Source organism: Lates calcarifer, linkage group LG20, assembly GCF_001640805.2.
Source record: "Lates calcarifer isolate ASB-BC8 linkage group LG20, TLL_Latcal_v3, whole genome shotgun sequence".
In the NCBI taxonomy this organism is placed as follows: domain Eukaryota; kingdom Metazoa; phylum Chordata; class Actinopteri; family Centropomidae; genus Lates; species Lates calcarifer.
In genome coordinates this window covers 19,909,151-19,930,425 of record NC_066852.1, presented here as the reverse complement: position 1 = coordinate 19,930,425, position 21,275 = coordinate 19,909,151, and the positions used below count along the sequence as shown (strand labels likewise).

General features: G+C 40.0%; 2 protein-coding genes and 1 non-coding gene across 3 annotated transcripts; 1 reads left to right on the top strand and 2 right to left on the bottom strand.

Annotated features, from left to right (window-relative positions):
- Nucleotides 1-9: 9 nt before the first annotated feature.
- LOC108893633 (solute carrier family 13 member 2) lies at nucleotides 10-12,143 on the bottom strand. Its single transcript, XM_018691813.2, has 13 exons — nucleotides 11,927-12,143; nucleotides 8,392-8,588; nucleotides 5,958-6,086; nucleotides 5,408-5,544; nucleotides 4,688-4,938; nucleotides 4,424-4,601; nucleotides 4,205-4,327; nucleotides 3,807-4,016; nucleotides 3,546-3,646; nucleotides 3,242-3,357; nucleotides 2,538-2,699; nucleotides 2,304-2,441; nucleotides 10-1,952 (listed from the first exon to the last, which is right to left on the bottom strand). Exons 2-13 carry the CDS (start codon nucleotides 8,494-8,496, stop codon nucleotides 1,824-1,826), a joined length of 1,779 nt encoding a protein of 592 aa, XP_018547329.1. The 5' UTR covers nucleotides 8,497-8,588; nucleotides 11,927-12,143; the 3' UTR covers nucleotides 10-1,823.
- Nucleotides 12,144-12,687: 544 nt separating this feature from the next.
- On the top strand, nucleotides 12,688-18,430 carry vtnb (vitronectin b). Its single transcript, XM_018691815.2, has 8 exons — nucleotides 12,688-12,912; nucleotides 14,209-14,325; nucleotides 14,412-14,627; nucleotides 14,820-14,959; nucleotides 15,179-15,335; nucleotides 16,219-16,377; nucleotides 17,577-17,906; nucleotides 18,073-18,430. The coding sequence occupies exons 1-8, from the start codon at nucleotides 12,849-12,851 to the stop codon at nucleotides 18,207-18,209; spliced, it is 1,320 nt and encodes a 439-aa protein (XP_018547331.1). The 5' UTR covers nucleotides 12,688-12,848; the 3' UTR covers nucleotides 18,210-18,430.
- Nucleotides 18,431-19,052: 622 nt separating this feature from the next.
- Nucleotides 19,053-19,126, bottom strand: trnat-agu (transfer RNA threonine (anticodon AGU)). Its single transcript has one exon. It is a non-coding gene; the product is annotated as a tRNA-Thr (tRNA).
- Between the last annotated feature and the right edge of the window lie 2,149 nt (nucleotides 19,127-21,275).

Sequence of the window (21,275 nt, the reverse complement as noted above, 5' to 3'; positions counted from 1 at the left end):
AGAGCGTGCTTTGTTAACATGATGATGCTTTATTTTCAGAATACAAACAGCTCTGGTACATAAAAATGTAATGTGGAAAAAAAAGACATCACCCTGCTGTGATGTTCTGTCTCTCATTGCATCATCAGTTTATTACATTCACCTGTAATAAACTCAAAATAGACTGACCTCGACCGTATCCTGTTGGCAGCCTCTTATCTCGAAGTTATCCTTCAACCAACCTTTTCATCTGTGCACTGTACACAATATTAGTAACACCTTCCTGCTATTGACTTGTGCGCTTTCTGTGTTTTACCTTCCTCAATGCTTAAGGACATTTTTCAGTGTCACATCAACTTTGTGTACCATCCCAATAATGCTGGAGTGGGTTCATAAAAGAAGTAGTTCTGCCATTTTTGGAATTTTGCTTCTTTCTTTTCTTGAGTTAGATGAGAAAAACAGATATGAAGGTTAAAAAAAAACCCCACTAGCACCTCTAAAGCTCACTGATAAACTATATACTATAAAAACGTGTATCAAGTGTCAAAATGGCAAGTTGTGTTTTAAAGGAGCTATATGGTAAGTTTTTGCTATTGCTACATAGCCAATATTAGCATTAACAGCTTTCAAGTTTGCAATGTTAGCAAGAAACTTTGTGAGTTTAGCATCAAACTTCATTCCTTTACTCGCCAAGAGCTGTCTCCAGCAGTGGAAAATAATGGCACTGTTAACTCATGTTTTGTTTCTATCACTTTTTTTTTTTTGGCTTCTGCTAGCTAACTCATCTGGTTACTCTGCAATAGTGGCTTACTGTAGTGTCCAGTCTGCCCTGAAGAAATAGTGCTGCTCAGAGGGCATATTCTAACCTCTTGTAAACTCACCAAAAGGTTAGAGATGCTGGTGGGTAGATTCTGTTACCTTTGGACAATGGCATGCTAGCTGTTTCCCCTCATTTGCACTCTTTATGCTAAGCTAAGCTAATATGCTGTGAGGGTAGCTCCATTAGCATCCAGATGAGTTGCAGATAAGAAAGGTACTCTAGGTAGAAAGGTAGGTTCTAGGTATACAAATAATCACCTAAAGTCTGCCACTTTGGTGTTTACAAATTACAAGAAATATAAAGTTAATGCTTGCTCATGGCAAAAACAGTGTGACAAAAACACTGATAAAAAAAAAAAAATAAAACAAAAAACAGACTTAAGGTCCAACAAAAGGACCACAGTAATAAGTTAAATTAACTGATGCAATTAATTGAATTTCAGCTCATTTACACGGTATCTGTAAACACAATATCACTCAGAATAATCACATGCTTAAATATCTAAATAATCACTCAAACAAACAATGAACCTTTGCATGATTTTCAAATGAAAAAGAGATAACCAGATGACATCACATTCAGGTAAAAGTAGACAAGGAAATGACTCATTTCTCGCTGGAATGACACGAGGAAGTGCTGAACACTAACAGGAGAGCGTATTTAACAATCAGTTTCTAAACTGATAACACTTCAAGTTTATCTCAGTTTTGGTTGTAAATCCATCACATAAAATGACTGATTCAGAGTGCAAACAAGTGGTAGTGGTACACCACTGCTGAGTGCAACTGCGTCTAAATGGTGTTTTATTTTGAATTTCTGAAAGTTTTTGACTTCTAACCGCTTGACAAAAAATGCATATAGATTCACTTTAAAAAAAAAAAAATTTAGTCATTAATATTTCATGACACTTTCATGAAACTGAGAAATACTTAAGATTTTTTTAGTATTTAAGTATTCAGGGGCTTTGAAAACCAATCCTGTCACTCCCTCTCTCCATCTCTCTCTCTCTCTCCCTTCCTATCCCTCAAAATTTGTGTGTAACATTGGCCCATTGAGGGAAGGTGCCCATGTCAAACATGACATATCCCCAGGTATTGATGCCTAAATTGATGGTCAAGATCCCAATGATGTTCAACATGAAGCCAGCTTTCACCTGGAAGAACAGACACATTCTGATCAGTTTACAGTACAAATACAGATAAAAGTTCAGGATATCTGCAGGTCATGAAGAGTCTTAAAAAAGAAAGTTTCCTCAAAACAACCTTAGAGGTTATTTTTAAAAAGTCTAAAATTTTAAATTTGAGTGACTCTAGATATCTATGTAAAGAACACTTTACACAGTAGTTTTGAGTCCTCCTACCTCAACTAAGGCACAGTCTCATCGTCTTTAAATTAGATTCAAGACTCACTGGCTCAGCCACCTCTAAACCTTACTCATGTGAGAGATGGTTGTAACATACATTATATATTATGTACATGGACTGCAAATGTACATGAATCTCACCATGTCAATGACTTTGAGGCTTCCAGAGGAGAAGGCGATGGCGTTGGGTGGTGTGGCCACAGGTAGCATGAAGGCCAGAGAGGCAGCAATGGTGCAGGGCAGCATCACATACAGTGGGTGTATCTTTATAGCTATGGCCTAAGAAACACACCAGCACAACACTGTTTTAATACACAAAGAAGACTTGTGAACAGAGCCATGTGTGCATGTGGACATTTTTTGTTTTTGGTTTACCATTGAGGCCAGAATGGGCAGGAACAGGGTGGTGGTGGCTGTGTTGCTGGAGCACTCGGTGAATGTGGCTATCAGCAGGCAGAGCAGCAACGAGATGGCAAATGCGGGAATATTCTGCAGAGGTGACAATCTGTCTCCCAACCAAGAGGACAGACCTGATCTCTGTCAACAAATAAACAAGGAATGTTAATGTTTTTGAGAGAGGGATGGTTGCTGCTGGTCGGTCCACGGGATTGCCTTAAAATCTGGTACATTCTTGTTCCCCAGGATGAAAGGAGGGAGGTGGAAACAAGTTGTGAACACAATATCATCACCAACAACACTAACAGTTGCATAATTGTACACCAAGCAGACATGGAGCAACGTTAGCATTCATTTGAAGTCATGTGTTGGCCCCCTGGCAGAGCAAATACAGTATTCACTCTCTTTTAGCTCTGTTTTTGGTCTCCACCAGCTCCAATGGGAAATATCTGCTAAATGCTCCACTATGCTGTTCAAACAGCTAATAATCTTGCTGCTATAGTTCAAAGTGAGGTTTCAGTTTTTCAATTACAGATTAATTTGTCACATAATCTGTCAATTTATCAAATAATAATTTGTTCAAAGGACCCAATATCCAATGCTCCAAAAACCAATGATATAAAACACAGAAGGGCAGCAACACATAATCTTGCCTTCACTGACTGATTAGTCAACAATCTTACCTCACTGCCAGCAGCCAGAGCGAATCCTCCTCCCAGCAGCAGGATGATGTTCCAGGGCATCCTCTCGTGCACCACCTGCCAGTTCAGCAGATTGGGGGGAGACTTCACCATTTTACCTGTGAGACCCAGATGAAGTTTGAACATGAAACAGTAATTAGTTTGAAAGAGCAGTGTGGTATCTGCTGGGTATTCATCACCCAGTGCTCTGATGAGCTGAGATTTAGGTCACATGAACATCATTGTACATTATATTAGGGTTTTTTTTCTGTAAATGTGATTAGTGGTGTTAAAGTAAACATTTCACCTGTGTCAGTATAACCATAGCCTCCGAGCTTGGGCAGCTGGGAGGGGATGACGAAGAAGAGCATCGACATTAAGATAGCCACAGTTCCATCTGACACAAATCTGAGGTACAAACGATAACATTATACAATATATCATTGTTTAATTGTCATAGTACAAACATGTGAATTATACAGGACAGATGAAGGAAAAATATAGAGCTTCACAACACTTATTGTCTAAAGTCATGTCAAAAGAAGGAAAGCGAAAGTAAGAGACTCACGCCTTGTCCTTATTGAAGAGCACTGTTGCCCAGCCGTCTATGAAGCCCGGCTCCCTGGTGAACCACAGGAGCACCAGCAGGACGAAGATGACAAGCACTGCCACCTCAGCAAACTTCATGCTGCCCAACTTATTGTACTCCTCCTTCATCACCTCATACGCCTCTCTGTCCCTGTTGGACTTCATGCCACAGCCAAATGACTGCTTCAGGCTGAGGAGAAAGGTTAAAAGTGCAACGATGCTGCAGATTGGTCAACAAATACCTCAGAGCGATTCTGCTTTAAGAAGAAGAAGAAAAATTCTGCAACAATCTAAAAAAATATTTGTGTGTATGGTGTAACTTAAATGGCCATTTAAACATAAAGCTGAGCTGCCTGCACTGGACTGAAGTTGCCTTACTTGAGGCCCAGGAACATGAACTGAAGCCAGAACCAGGACAACACCAGCATGATCACCATGTTGGGAAAAGCGAAGCCGAACCAGCTGGCAAAGTTGATGACGTCACCATTTGTAGGGAAAAGCCTTCACAAAAGAGGAAGAGAAATGGAGAGATGAGAGGAGGAAAATCTGGAATAACATTCTGCTGTGCACGTTGAATGATGTTCATTAATGCCTTACTCGTCAATTTGACCCTTGAGGATGAGGTTTGGGGTTGTGCCGGTGAGTGTGGCCGTGCCTCCGATGCTGGCGGAGTAACAAACGCTCAGACTCATCCCTTTGGTCAGGAGGTTGTACTTGGCCTCCATTGCTTGTCTCCTGGCTTCCTGCATTGACTGTGGAGTCCAGTCATTTTCAACTGGAACCAGACACATCCAGTAGGTTAGAAATATTATTATTATTACTCTCAATAAACTCGCCGATTTAGCCGATGTTCTTACTTACACACTGTTTCCTCTGGCTGAGCCTTGGTGTGTTTCTCGTTGGTTATGTCCTGCTTACTTTGTCTCATCTCAAGCTCAAACGCGTGGTTGTCCTCAGCTGCAGCCTGGAACTCTCGTTCATCCGCCTGGGCCTCGGTGTCTTTCAGCTGCTGCAGCACGGCTTGGGCGATGGGCAGCATCATGGCTGTGGTGGCCGTGTTACTGATCCACATGGAGAGGAAGGACGAGACGATCATGAAGCCCATCATTAACCTGTGTGACAGGGTAACGAAAGGGAGTTAATGTGAAGGTAGAGATCATGAGCAGTGGTGTGTTGAACATGGTGGACATGAAGACTGTTTTCAGATTTAACATGGGCTCTACCATTTGTGTGTAATTTATCATGAGTAGAAGGTTCTGTGCTTTCATGTAAGTTGACAACTGATTTCCTTTCACATACTCTCCAATTAATTTCCTGAATTTTCTTGAATTCATTTTTGTCGCTTGCTAATGTTATCTGTTTCTTTCCAACAAAAGGTGACACAAAGTTATTGAAACATCTCAGAATACTTAAATACTTAGAATACTATCACCCTGAAATCAATCAGTTGAGGATTTTTGACGTGTTGTCACTGTGAATAAATGTGATGTGGAAAACATGTGGATGTCAAAACTATAGAGATCTCTGTAGGCGGTGTCGGCAGCTTTGTGTCAGATGAGCTGCACTGCACGGCTTTCTTACAGGGATGGACGAACACCAACCAGCAGCAAAACTCGCAGAGCGATGCGTTTATGGAGGTTCCAGTGCTCCACTGCAATGGCCACCAACAGGCCACCGATGAACAGCATGTTAGAGTCTTTCAGGTATTCGATACTGACCTAAAACAGATCACACAGATGCAGAAACTTCAGCAGAAATATCAAAAATCCAAAACATGTGTAACAAACATAACAAGTTTTCAAACCGCTGACATATAACCTGCAACCATTCTGATTAAAGCAGAGGTAATGTATCATCCAATTTGTTTTATGTGCAATAAAAGTAAGAGCCTGGGATCAGCAGGTTTGTCCTTGTCTGTAAAGCTACAGTACATTGTGAAAATAACAACCTTAAAGGTCAAATCAGCTTGTTCGGTATCCAGTTAATTGTCACATTTCTGGTGCCTGTGAGGTGTTGGCAGTTTCAAAATATCTGAGAAGCTCATAGAACCAAGCACCTGCACCTACCTACAGGTACAAATAAAGTACAGGTACATATAGATGTAGCACAGAAGGTGAAATAAGGACTCTACCTCCCCAGCGCTCATGATGCCCATCATAGGAAAGAGGACGACTGGCAGCAGAGCAGTCACAGCCAGAGGCATACACTCTGTACACCAGTACAGAGCCATGAGGATGATAGCATAACCACATCTCGCCTCCTGTAAACACACACATAAACACAGAAGCAGCAGTGAAATAGACATGTTAAAAATCTCTTAATTAAAAAGCATCAAATATCCCATCATCAGCGCAGCATTTTAACATTTTACATCTGAAATATGCTGAGATATGCAAAGATACTTGTTTGACACAGACACAGATGTTTGACTATATTTGGCACAAAGATGCAGGACTTAGGACTGAAGCACGTACGATACTTCAGCTTTCCCATCCATTGTCTTATTTACGGCCTTTCTTTAAAAGGCAATAAGACTTTACTCATGCAGATAGCTGTAACACTTGATCATAAAACAAACAGTTTGTTGTGCTCTTGTCTCAGGAGATAACTCTTTATGGGCTTTCAGTAAAATCCTTTTTCTCAAAAACTGTTTAAACCACCTGACATAAAACTTTCCCCTGGCACACACACAAGACCTTGCTCAGTTCAGTGTTGTTCACTGTGAGTGAGTGTGTCTGCTTCATGGCACTCACACTTTTAAAACATTAAGACACTGTGAAACAAAGAAATAACAAAGTGCGTACAATGTATTAATTATTCTAACACATTCACCTGCACTGTATGAAATTACACTGCAATGTGCATTTTTGCTTTTACCACATTTACTTTCTTAACTACTTTAATATATTATAGTATTCCATATAGCTTTAACATCATCAAATGCATCATATTTTTATTAAGCTATAGATTATTTCTAAAAGTGATAGTCCCACATCTTGGGAAATGTGTTTATTCACTTTCTTTTTGAGAGTTAGATTGAGAGATAGATTGATACCACTCTCATGCCTGTACACCAAGTAAGAGGCTGGAGCCTGGAAATCATTAGCTTAGCTTAGCATGAGGACTGTGAACAGGGAAACAGCTTAAAATATATTTTAGTTATCAACTATTCTTTGTAAAATATGTAAAAGAGGAAGCGTGAATGTCTTTATCTGTACTGTAAATCTTGACGAGGGTTCTAATCTGGTTAAAGATCAATTGTACATTGTGCACCATTAACTCACCTTTGTCTCTCATCCCTCATAAAATAACAAAGCCTTTTACAATATAGTAAGTCCAAAACTCAGAACTATGAGTTAAACTACGGAAGCTGAGAATGGCTATACCTGTAACTATTTAATTAATACCATTATCTCAAGATCACACAATAATAGTTTCATAGTTTCATAACAAGATTGGAGAGGGGGCACTCTCATGTGCACCCCAAATAACAGGCACTTAGAGAGGGTCAGTAAAGAGACTGACAGGGCCGATAAAAACTTAACATACAGTATTTTTTCACGGCTCACCAGCCCCCCAGAATTATGCATCAGAAAATCCACAACGCCTGGAGCACTATTATTTTTTATTTTAAATTATCAGGTCCTGCTGGGGATGCTAGTGCCACATCTGAGGAGGCAGGGGACCAAAGACCAGGATCCTATTGACTCAGAGCAGCCTCTGGACATCTATGTGATTGCGATGCCTTTATTCACGTTGTGAAATCTCAGAAAAATCAGCCACTTTCCAAAAATAAATGACTTCACTTTATCCCTGCATAATATTTGCGTTGAGTGTGAAAGTATTCATGAAAAAAACAACAGTTCGAAGAAATATATTGTGTTAATTAGTTGCATTAAAAAAAACTGCTTTCATTGTGTAAAGACTTTACCATACAACCAACAATTATTTTCATTATCAAAACATCTGACACTTATTTTCCTTATTAATCGGTTGATTGGCCAGTGTAAAAAATGTCAGACATGTTGTGAAAGACGACATATGAACATATCCAGACTGCTTATTTTGTCCGAACAGTCAGAAACTCAAGGTGTTGAGTTTATTCTCACAGAAAACAACAACTGGAAAATATTCACATTTTAGAAGCTGATACCTCAGAATTTTTTGCATTTATATTTAAAAAAATATTTAAAATAATGAATCAAATATAAAAAACTGACAATTATCTACTCAGTTAATCAACTGACTATTTCAGCCGTACATTACCAGCTGGTTTCTGCCTGTCTTTGAGTGGAGGTCATTAGGCCCCCAGGCCCCCCTAGAAGGATGATCCGGCCATGCTCACAAGGTGTTAATAAACTGAAGAAGCATAATGAATGAGTGAGATTGTTTCCATGATGTACCTCTCTGACATGAAAAGAGGCAGTCAAACCCACTACAGCCGTTACCTGTCTGAGACTCTGGAAAACACTGGTGATGCTCTTGAGTCAAAACAAACAGATTAAAACATCCCAGCTAATTAAAAATTTACCTCCTTGGACACATACACACACACAAACACTTACCGATGAAGGGTATCTGAGGGGCAGGGGCAGGAACACCAGCGGAGTGATGACTATGATGAAGTAGTTTCTGTGGTACCACAGCCACCGCAACCATGTATTATCCATGACTCCAATGGCAAAGCTAACAAGCAACCCAAGGGGGGAAAAAACTATCCAGATGTCTCTCTGGTGAGATATCTGATATAGACAAACGCCAGCTGAAGACAGAGGAGCAGACAGGTATATATTAAACTACACACCAAGGTCACGTGAGCTAACGGTAAAGTACAAGTGAAGAAAGGCAGAGAGATGTTTCAGAGACAACTATTGAGCTAATGAAGCTGATATGAACTGCAATTTACTCTTTATATCTCTGGTAGTATATCAAACATTAACTCAACACTCAACAAAGAGACTGCAATCCTCAACAGAAAGGCAGATGAAGCTATTGGGAAAGAGAGGAAGGTGACAGTAAAGGTACAGAGAGGGGAGGGGAGACTGACCGATTTGGAGAGTGATAGCCAAACAATAGACGGGTTTATCATGTTACAGAGTGCAGCTCTGTCAGATTTAACCAAAGGTCGGGAACTGTGCATGTGCCAGCTGAGATGAAAGGTGAATGTGGCACCGTGGACGGAGTATGAGAAACTGGGTACCTGGGCACAGACAGGTAAAAGGCCCCCCCACAGCTCCTGTATGTGACCCCCCCCCCCCAGACTGAAAAATACACAAAACCATTTGTTGCCAACGAGTCTCTTTGTGTTTGTTTTTTGTCTTTGTACTTGATTTGAGTTTCTTTGTCACCCTTTTGCATCTCTTTGAGATAATTTTGAGATTTTTGTAACTCTGTCTTTGTTTTTTGTTTTTTTGTCTCACTGTGGTTATTTTAAGTCTCTTTGCATTTGTTTTAAATTTCTTTGTCGCCCTTTTGTGTCTCTTTTGGGTCATTTTGAGTCTCTCGTTTGATTTGCATTTTTTGCTATTATATGGTGGGCTATGTGAAATCTACCCCACAACTTTCTTATTTATATGTTTTATGTATGCTAACAAGCTATTCTGCTATCCCAAAATCTTTTTTTTCCGCAAAGTTACAAAGGTTTGTCAAATTAAATAATTAAATTACAACATATGTATTGTTTTTTTATTTGTGTTTTTATGTGCCCTGATTACAGGGGATAGCCTACAACATGAAAATACCTGACTTGTATGCTAGGAAACCCTGACTTTAAGCACATTGGACAAATCTCTTTACTGACTTTATGAGATACTGAGCTTCAGAATTTTAGTTTTTTCCTCCTTAAATTAACTCAAATACCCCAGACATCAGCATCATAAAACATTAATTTAAAAACAATATGGATTTAGCTTTAAGACTAAGTTGTTCTTCCTAAAACTAAGAGCTCTTAGATGTTATAATTTATGTCCGACCAATAAAAAGCAACATGTGAAAGTCGGCTATTGATCTGTTCTTAATAAGCATATCGCATGTAGTGTTTTATGATGTTACACAACACATGGAAACCACTTCGAACTCTCTATTGTTTTACAATCATATTCCTTCTCTTTATGTCTGAGATAAGATATTGCTTCAATTAAGTTATAAAAGACACTGTCAGCCATATTAAATCCAAATGAGTGCTCATGTTGTATCACATAGAACATGTTTGTCCAACACGATCAAAATGTTACTTAGGATGAAATTCATTTTCTGATGCAAGTAAAATGTATTTAATCACAATAAAACAAGTGGAATTAAGAGTCCGGCTTTGTCTGTTTTCCACCTTCAGGATTATCTGATCTGAGCATGATGATGACAAAAAAAGTTAGAACAGCAAACCAAAGAAGCAGCCTGAGTAACCAAGTATTTCTTCTCCCAGTCTAGAAGAGGATATGTTAGATATGATATGAGAGATAGCAAACATTGTCACATCTTTCACACACAGTTGTTAAAGTCTGTGTAGTCTCAGTGACCATTTAGTCCAGATGTCCAGAGCAACATATCGTCAGCTGATTTCTGATCAATTTTTCTGTTTTCAGGTCAAGCTTTGAGTCAGTTATGATTGTTTAAAACAAAATCAAATCCTGCTGTCTACACAAATTAGGTCTCTGTTTATCAGCTGATTGATTTAAAATTAGTATATGAGGACAGACACCGTGGTTAGAAAATAAATAGAAAAAAAGCATTGTCTTATCACTTACATCCATTATAAATTCTTCTTCTATTTAAGTTAAGTTAATAAAGTTCTATGTAAGTTAAAAGATGTAACATTTTATGAGGGGATTCCACTGAGAATAATCAAGTGAGCTACAATGATCTTATATATATTTATATATTATTTCCTCTCAATGTAAGTTTTACCAATACTCTCTCTAACCCAGAACATTTGTTGACACATTTCATCTGAACATAGGAAGTTTTTTTTCTGAACTTTAATGATTTTTTTCATTATACTGAACATACATTGTGGTAAATTGTTATTTGTGAGCATGAGATGTTCAGTATAAATGTAATCACCACTAATAAGAGAGTGGGAATGTTTTACGAAAGAGGCACAACAAAACATTTTACTGCTGTCTGAATGCTTAGTAACTGAGTTTTTATCGCTCAGATTAAAGAATAAGACTGAACTGCACTGTGTTAATGCAGATTTTATGATGGGCTGTGTTATAGTACCCGTCTATAATGAAAAGCTCAAAGGTTTGATGATCATCGTGTTCTGAAAGCCAGCCTCCTGTTTGCCATCAGTAGGGCACCTGACTGGATTAATATTTGACATCAAAGGGTTCATGCCAATAAAAAAATGCATATTTAACATGATAACTTCACAGACAAAAGTTCAGATATGGAAAGAACATGCAAATAAAATCTGGTAATAGTTTATGATGCCTGTGATTTACAGTTAAATTTCACTAATGAATCATCAAATTCCTGCTGGTAATTAAACATATTTGCAGTGGAAGAAAACAAGACTATGCAGAACAAGAACGGTGAAATCATGATTCATCCTAAAATTCTGTTGCAAGAAAACTGGGTCTAAATTACATTTATTTCAAATTTTACACCATCTTTAAAAAAATATTCAAATTCTGTTTCAGAATAAATACACACTAAAAAAATAAGTGCATACACTCAAGTTCTATACTTAAGTACAACACTGAGTTACTTACTACTACTTATTTCACTTAAGTATTGTCACTTCTACTTTACTTTAAGTGAGAGGGAAACATTGTACTTTTCACTGCTCCACATTTATTTGAAGGCTTTAGTTACTAGTTACTTTACAAATTAAGACAAAACCTATGAAGTGTTTTTAAAATATGACAGCAGATGAGTAGTCTATTAATCTATAAGTCGATAAATGGAAAATTCCAAAGTCCACCTTATGATGTGTCCTAATCAGGTTTATTTAGACAGTTTTCACTGCATTTCATAAAAGACAAAAACACTTAACTACACTATAAAACAGACTTCTTTCATGGTTTGGACTGGTTTGTCTTCATGCTACAGGGTTACACATGCTCCAGTTTGTGTGAAGAGTAAAGGTGAAATACCTACGCTCTTTGACTGGGACGTTTTGTTTCTATGTTTAAAAAAAAAGATCTTTCAATGTTTAACAGATGCCTGGAGGTCAGAGGAAGTCAAGGCTCAATCTTTCCGCCTGGTGGTGATGTGCTGCATTCAGCCTCGGTGTCTCTTAGTGCTGCTGAACCTGATCTCCTGACGCTCGTAATCCAAAATAAAACAAAACAGGTACCTCAGAAGGTTTCATTTCAACATTTCAACATCCTACATTTTTTCTTGCTGCCTCTCCTTTGTTGATAAGCCACAGTAGCTACCAGATCTGCATTTGGAAGAAACCATTATGTTTGTTTTAGGGTTGTTTACACGAGAGATCAATAAAGGAAAAATACTGCCCTGGTTACACAATGTTTGAGCTCAGATACCTGTTCCCTCACTGTCCCTGTCAAACAACCAGAAGTAGTGCATACAGCATACAGTAAATCTACTTTACAGGACACCATTTTCCTAAATGATGAACATTCAGCTATCAGCGCAAGATTTATTCTACATTTCCTGACTTGTTTTTCAAAAAATGAAATAACCATGAGGCTGATATTGGGTGTTAAATTTACCAGATAACAGTCAGTGGGTATATTCTGTGCCTTAAAGTGATCATGTTCATTGATGTTTCTGGGACAGACAGGACAGAGATCAGCCATCACAGTTTAATGATTATCACAGCCAAGCACTGACCAATCAGGACGACAGACGCCCCGGGGTCAACAGCTCCTGACAGAATAACTATTGATCATCATCTGCACACGATGCTGCACCCCAAACCAGGGCACCCCGCTCGAACTCATCTGACTGTACCGCACTGGTGCAAACAGGTGGAAAAGTGCACAGCTCTCTGACAAATTTAAATTCCACATTTTTGGTTTGTTGTTCAAACGTGGAATATTTTCTGTGCGTCGACATGAAGCCAGCAGTGGCTCTGCTGGGCCTCGTCCTGCTGCTGGACACAACCTTTGCTGCAGAAAGTAAGTTTTCCAGATTGTCTTTTTTAATTCAACTTATCTTTTATCCAGTCGAGGCAGATGGCCGCCCACCCTGAGTCTGGTTCTGCTCGAGGTTTCTGCCTCTTAAAAGGAAGTTTTTCCTTGCCACTGTCGCCTAGTGCTTTCTCATGGTGGGATTTGTTGGGTCTCTCTCTGTAAATACCTATTTTAAAGAGTACGGTCTAGACCTGCTCTATATGAAAAGTGCCTTGAGATGACTCTTGTTGTGATATGGCGCTATATAAATAAAATTGAATTGAATTGAATTGACTCTTGAGCACAGGAAATACACAGAATAGTTGAATGCAGATATAGTCAGTAATATCAAAAACAGACAATAATGCAGTACAGTCTGTTACAATATGTTTATGTCCGTACATTATTATTATTGTTGTTATTATTTCAGTCACATATTGTACTTTTTCATATTTTTAAAATGCAGTATCTTGCCATGCACTTTACCATACAGTATATCTAGACATAAGAAAACAATGTGATGTTGTAAAGTGTTTTAATACACTGTATTTCTCAGTATATGTTCATTCAGTATAAACAAATAAACATATAGGTACATAAAAAAAATTTGTATTGTAGAAGTAAACCCAGTTCTTGGTGATGACACTGATGTATCTGAATGGTTGTTACTAACAGGAATGGACTTTAGTACATTTACTGAAGCACTGTATATAAGCACAGTCTCCATTTCATATTACTGCATACTGATGCTGTACTTTTTACCACACTACATCTACCTAATACATATAGTTACCAGTTAATTTTCAGATTCAAATTTTACATGGAAGGAAACTATGCTAAACTTATAAAATACAACACATTGCTGAGGATTTAATGAGTGATTTCCAACCTTTTTGGCTTGTGACCACTTGGGACCAAAACAGTGCTTATAGTTGGAGGAACAGACATTTCCTCTTAAACTTCTCACATGGTTTCATTGAAATACTGTAACTGTTTGAGGCCCAAGCCTCAGATTTATTCCTGTTACCCTTATAACCAGTACCCCAGCTCCATCTGGACCAGTACACACTGATAAATCAGTATCAGTAACAAGTTAATCTGTTATAGTACTTTTTCTCTGTGGAGAGAGTACTTTTACTTTTGATACTTCAAGTACTTTATGCTGATAGTACTTAAATGTTAAATGCAGTATTTTACATTGTTGTATTGTTATTTTTATTAAAGGATCTGAGACTTTCTTCCATCACTGGTTACTAGATCAGTGCAGGACATTTCACATTGAAACAAACTGTGTTTCCACAGAGTCGTGTGCTGGTCGCTGTGGCTCCTTCGATCCACAGAGTAAATGTCAGTGTGACTCCATGTGTGTGTACTATGGAAGCTGCTGTGAAGACTTTGACACCGTCTGCCCCAAAAAAGGTAGAATAGAATATCACCATTTCACTGAATAAACAATTTGTATTTCAATGAATTAAGTCTGAAACATCCTTTCTTCTCTGCTTCAGTTGCTCGTGGTGACACCTTCGAGGAAGGAGAGGATGTGACGGTAACGGCAACAACTCCTGCTACAACTGTCGCGCCAACGTTCAACACAGCTGCCTCTCTCCCATTCAGTACCATACCTGGGCCCACACCTGCAGACCCTGATGCAGCGTCCTGCAGCGGTCGACCTTTTGATGCTTTTCTGCAGCTGAAGAATGGGTCGACCTATGCATTCAGAGGTAAAGCTGGACAGTGTAGTACAGAGCAGCTCTGAAAAATGGCCTAATTTACAGATTATCATCATGGTCCATGCTTCACACATCACAAAAATAAAATAGATCACAGCACATGCACACAAGTCAAAACCCTTCTTGCAAGGCTCCTGAATTGTCCAGTAACACTGACCTGAGACTTGTCTTTTCCTCCTATAGGTGAATATTTTTTTGAGTTGGATGACAAGTCCATTCTTCCTGGTTACCCCAAACTCATCCAGGATGTGTGGGGAATCAAAGGACCCATTGACGCCGCCTTCACACGTATCAACTGCCAGGGAAAATCCTACATCTTTAAGGTAGAAACTGATTCTGCCGCATGGAAACACATCAGAGAGCCGTGCTCCTCAATATTAGACTACATTACATTACATCTAATAATGAAAATGTTCATTCTCACAGACTGAAACCTGCACACTGTCATATTCACTTTATTAACAATGTTGCAGTTTTCAGAGAGTTTCACAGCAGTAGCATCAAACCTCACTGCTTCGGGCTTTGTGTTCATTCTGTCTCAGGGGAACAAATACTGGAGGTTTGACGGTGACGTCTTGGATGAGGACTATCCGCGGGACATTTCAGTCGGCTTTGACGGCATACCAGATGACATTAATGCTGCATTCGCTGTGCCAGCACCAAGCCACCGTGGCAGAGAGAAAGCCTACTTTTTCAAAGGTATTTATGAAGGGATGTGTGATGTTTTTCAGTGTTGAAAAGAATGTTGTGCTCAGTGTTGACTGTGATGGCTCTTTGATCCTGCGTGACCCTGAGGCAGTGAATGTAGTACAACTAATTCCTTTTTACACTATTTCTTTTTCACAACATTTAAGAGGCAAATATTAGACTTTTCACTTGACTGCATTTATCTGACAGCTAGTCAGTAGTTACTTTGCCAGACCAAATAAATAAGAAAGTCATCAACAAATTATTATAATGTATTGTTATAGATGAAGCTACCTATCAATATTATCGTGTTTACACATTGATACATTCACAGTTATAATCCAATATGATTTTGAAATGAGCCATTCTGAATAATGAATACTTAATTAATTTTAGTTTTTTGAGTATACTGTAATGCTAATACTTACGTACTTTTACTTACTAATTGAAATGCAGGATTTTACTTGTAACAGAGTATTTCTACACTGTGATATTGCTACTTTTACCTAATTAAGTTTCTCCTTCCTCTGCTCTAAAGTGGCATTTCCTTGTCTCATCATTTCATGCCCAAACTTTTTGGCAAGGAGCAGAGATGTTAAAATTTTAACAAGCAGCAGTCACAGAAAACCTTAGTATGCAAAACTGACATCTACAGAGTTACAGGTTGCCTGAAAAACTGATGAAAATAAATGTGGGTTGTCAGTTTTCATCTCTTTTAACAGGAGATATTTTGATCCGTCACATTACGAAAAGCACAGGTGTCATTAATAACATTAACGACGTCAGGACTCTGCAACTGAAATCAGTTTTATTGTCCACACCTGTGTTTGTCCTGCTGTGACATGTCACCATACCTGCAGTGAATAAAGGCCTGTGTGCTTATTTCTCTCTGCAGAGGACAAGTATTACCAGTATGAGTTCAAGCACCAGCCTTCCCATGAGGAGTGTGTCAGCATGAGCAGGTCCTCGCCGTCTGTGCTGTTCACGCGATACACAGACCTGTTCTGCGACCAGTCGTGGGAGGATCTCTTCACAGAGCTCTTCGGAAGCTCCTGTAAGGCTCAGTTGTGCTTGTGTGTGTTTTCTTGTTTTTATTTATTTAAGTATATAGCATGAACTAGTGCCACATACCACAGCATTTATAGCCTAAGCTAATTTACAAAGCCCATCCTCAGACTGACTTTTATAAAACTCAACAATTAAATACATAGACACAAACACAAATTACAATGACTTATCTCTCTTTTGAGACTAAAATGTTTATTCAAGTGAGGATTTACAAAATTACAATTCCCACTTCGTGTTACTGAGCCAGAAGAGAGGAGCAGAGCCACCAGGTCACTGAGCACTTCAGGAGCCTGTTTATGTGGGCTTTTGCAGTTTACATTTGGAAAGCTCAATGAAATGATCAAAACCTAACATATTTAATTTCTTATGAACAACATGCTTAATGTGTTTTCTATTAGTCTTCAAATATAAGTCATTATCTTCTCCCAAAGGCAGATTCTTGAGAGAAAAGTGTAAGACATGAGTTTTCAAACCATACTGTCCTGGACTGTAAATGATTTGACAGTTGGGTAGAAACTGTAATTCTACTGGATATAAATGTGGCCGTGTGGCCTGCATATATCTGAAAACCTGCTCTCTGACATGACTCTCATTTATATGTAAACTGAAGAGAAGTGGGCCTAGTACAGAACCCTGAGGGATACCTGTTTTACTCTTTAACCGTGGTAGCGCTACTTTAGGTGTGTTTTGGTCTCAGTCTTCATAGAACTTTAACAAATCATACAGTGTTTGAAAGCTCAAAGTCTCCTGATTCAGTCTGTGCAAAGTATTTTAGGATCATATCACTGCAACAGCAAAGGCAATGTTTTACCTCTAATTCTATCTCTTCTTTTCCTCAACTGAGGTTAGCATGCTAACGAGCTAAGCCCAACTCCTCTCATCACAAACGCTGCTCAGAGAGGATGTTCTAACTTCTTATATTATAAATGCAATGGTGGCTGAGGACCTGCTCCCAGCAAGAAACCCTGCTTGGTGGCAGAGGAAACTTACCAATAGCACCTTTAAGCTGCTTCATAAAAAGCAGTTAGCGGTCTCTGTAGAATAATTAGGATGGACAGACTAGACTGGATGTAAATAAATGCTTAATTCTAGATATTTAATACACAAGTATTTGTGTATGTCTCTAATCATCTCTCATGTCTTATGTCTCAGTCCAGTCTCTTTTCCTCCCTCTTCCTCATTCAGTCAGCAGTCATGACACAGGCCCTCGTCTCATCAGTAGAGACTGGCAGGGCATCAGGCCTCCTGTAGATGCTGCTATGGTAGGACGAGTGTACCTCAGTCCCAAGCCCACGCCATCCTCTCCTCCACCCACGAGGAGGCGCGGCAGTAAGAGGAGGAGGCCCAGCAAGAGACGTGGACAGCGAGGACGCCAGAGTCGCTCCCTGGTTTTTGATGATTTGTGGGGTTTTGACGACTGGCTCGACTACAGCGACTACGGCACCATCACTGATGAGAGCACCACACCAGAGTACACGAGCACTCCTGTTCAAAATGTGTATTTCTTCAAGAGAGGTATGAAAAGTGGAGTCAATTTTGTGCTTAAGTTGAACTGTGTTTCAAGAGAAATAGAAAACTGAGGCAAAATTCTGGTAAAAACAATTACAAAAATGAATATACTCTTCAAGCTTCCTCCTTTAACAGCTGGTTTGTGTGTTTCTTTTCTTTTTTATGATGGCAGATAAATACTATAGAGTCAATCTGCAGGCAAAACGTGTGGACACTGTCAACCCTCCATACCCACGATCCATTGCAAAATACTGGTTGGGCTGCAAGCAAGAGGCAACACCCGATGAATCAAGGGCAGAGAAGAGATAAGCCAGCTGACTATGTCTGTAGTTTGGAGGAAATAAAGAGAAATCCACTCTTTGTTTTAAGTACATCTCTGTCTGACAAGTCTTAAAGTAATTACAGTATGAACCTATAATTACCTCTGTTATTTTTGTTGTTGAAGCATTTTATTCATGATAAATACCCTTCTCATGCCCCCTCTATATTTAGGTGGATACACTGCAAAACTAAATAAACTTCAGACTTAAGTTTTGCGAGTGGTTTAATGTCCTTCTTGTCCAAATGGTGGAGGCAGCACACACACAGTGATTTTTCTCGGACACACACCAGTACATGAACACACTGGCCTCTGCTGGTTTATTTATTCACCTGCATCCATACAAGAATCTCAGGTAACATAACCCCCTCAGCTGAGAGTGGTTCTCTTAAGAGAAGTGCACCATCTGCTGGACAAAAGGCTGCAGACAATTAATGAGTTCATTAAATTAAGGGATTTTTATACATGAATATCATTTTATATTTGTCTATATCTAATGTACACGACATCCTGCACAACAGCTTTTTATCACTGTTTTTTTTTTTTTTTTTTTTTTTGCATTGATGAAGCATCATTCGTCCTGCCTGAATAGAAACCGTAACGTGTTGACGTCGATTTAGTTAAGACACAGTTAAACTTGCTGTGGAGGAGATGGAAATGGCTGCTGAGATCGCTTCCGGTTTCCAGTGTAAAAGATCTCATATGTTACCGCTGTACCATCAGGAAAGTGTTTTTAAAGGGGGGTTACAGTCTACTCAAGTGTATCCACGCTGTGTGGTAGTTACCCCGTTCATATAATCCATGAAAAATCGCATTTGTGCGCAGAAAAAAAAAGGCACCGCTGGGATTCGAACCCAGGATCTCCTGTTTACTAGACAGGCGCTTTAACCAACTAAGCCACGGCGCCACGTGACGACAGGCGGTTATTACGTCTTATAAAGATACACACAGAAAGCAGTACTGTGATAGTATTTGTATTTTTTATTTGTTCGTGTAAAACTCTACAGTGTAAATAATAATATCTGAATAGTTCTATAGTTTATTCACAACTAGTTCTTTCTTCGAGGCAGTCTCACGATAAATACTCTACTATAACGAAGCCTATTTACAATGTGGTCTTAAATATTCAACTTTCATCCAAATATCTTTCATCTTTTATCAATCAGCTCAAAAGATAATCAATCATTGCCGCAGAAATGTCCAAATCCGACAGATTGAAGTCGCCCAAATCCTGGAGGCACAGGTCAGACAGGTCGTCCATGGACTCGTCGGTGCTGGAGATGTGGTCCTGGTGGTCCAGTGGACTCTGCACGCTCTCCTTGGATCCAGGATGTGCGACTGCAGCGCAGCGACTGCCCACAGGCTGGGACCCCTGCGCGTCCCCGAGGAAAGCCTCAAAGTCCTTTGTCAGATCCCATTCACAGTGCGGAAACACGCCATGGCTGTAATCTGTAAAGTCCGGGGTCTGGTGGTAGTGGAGGTCTTGAGGAACTCCTGGTCCATACGAGGAGCAGAATGAAGCTTGGTCGGCCTCGACAGGGGATGTAGGACCCCCCAGGATGGTTGAGAGCCTGGTGGACTGAGGTAAACTCGGAGCAGGGTAGCCTGGTGGGGACGGTATGGGGGTGGGAGAGAAAGCAGGAAGCAGCAGGGGCGGTGATGGACAGGTAGCAGGGGTGTAGGTGAACTGAGGATGGAGGTACTCTGCGGAGGGCCTGGGGACTTCTCTGGTTGGCTTCTTGCTCTTGAAATATCGTGCGCGCCGATTTTGAAACCAGACCTGTAGAAAACAATGAATGAAGGTTATTTTCACGCAACACTGGCAACGTTGAATCCAAAAATTACGCACGGGAAAAAAGCCTGTGGTGCACGTGTTTTACCTGAATTTTAGACTCCGGTAGCCCGGTTATGGAGGCCAGAGACTCCTTCATCTTAATGTCCGGGTACTGTGTGACAGAGAAGGCCCTCTCCAGCTCGCTCACTTGCGCCTTGCTGAAAATAGTGCGCTTCCTGCGGCGGTGGGTGTCCGAGCGCGTCCTGTTGGGAGCCTCGTGATGCACTACAGACAGAGGACAACATGATTAATGAGCTTTTATGGTCTCTGAATCAGAATTAAACACACTGAAGGAACACAAAACTGCCAGCTAAAGTTTTAAAATAAGGTTTTCAGTCACTCACCTCTGCTGGAGTCCTGTGCGTAATCGTCGTTGTTGTTCATATCCAGGCCTGTAGCGGACCAGTAATGTCCCGAGTAAAACGAGTTCATCTCAGAAACGTTACCGCCAATAAAATCCAACCCGAGTGCCATTTTAGTTTCCTTACAGAGTTCAAGAGTATGTTTCCTCAGGTGTGTCCGTGATGTGTCTCCTTGACTCTGGTGAACATTCTTGCATCCACAGGTTTTTATACCCCCCCCTCCCCGTCACCCCGCCCTCCTGCACATCTCAGTGGTTATTGTCAAGCCTCACAAGCGCGTGCCTTTGATGTATCATTCACCAGTTAACGGCTGTCCAGCTAATAGGTGTCTGTTTGATCCTCGAGGACCCGTTAATGTGCCCGTTTAGCCTCGACGGAGCTTGTCCTGGCCTGTGCAGGATAGTCAGGTCCTCCACTAAATCTCTGCATCTAAAATGATTTGACGCCTTAAATCGCATGTGGGGAAACAGAAGAGTGCAAAAATGACAACATGACATTTGTTCAATGTAAAAATCCGCACTCAGGAGTGTTGGATGTGCAGTTGAGATGGAGAAGCAGCAGGTTTACAGCAGTTATAATTTGAAATTTATTCATTTATTTATTTCCCTTCTGTTCTCATAAAACTAAAAAGTAAAAGAACACACCTGGATCCACACGACATGGCCAGGTAAAGCAACAAATCAGACTTTTCTGACACCTCAGTCTGTGCAACATCCTCTCCTCCACAGCTCGCTGCCTCCTGGTGCGCGTCAGAAAAGGAAAGAAACACACTACGCGGATGGTGGAAGTGTATTGAAAGAGCTGTCGAAGTGTGAGGCTTCAGTCAGCCATAATGTGCCGAGGTGACAAACTGGGCTACT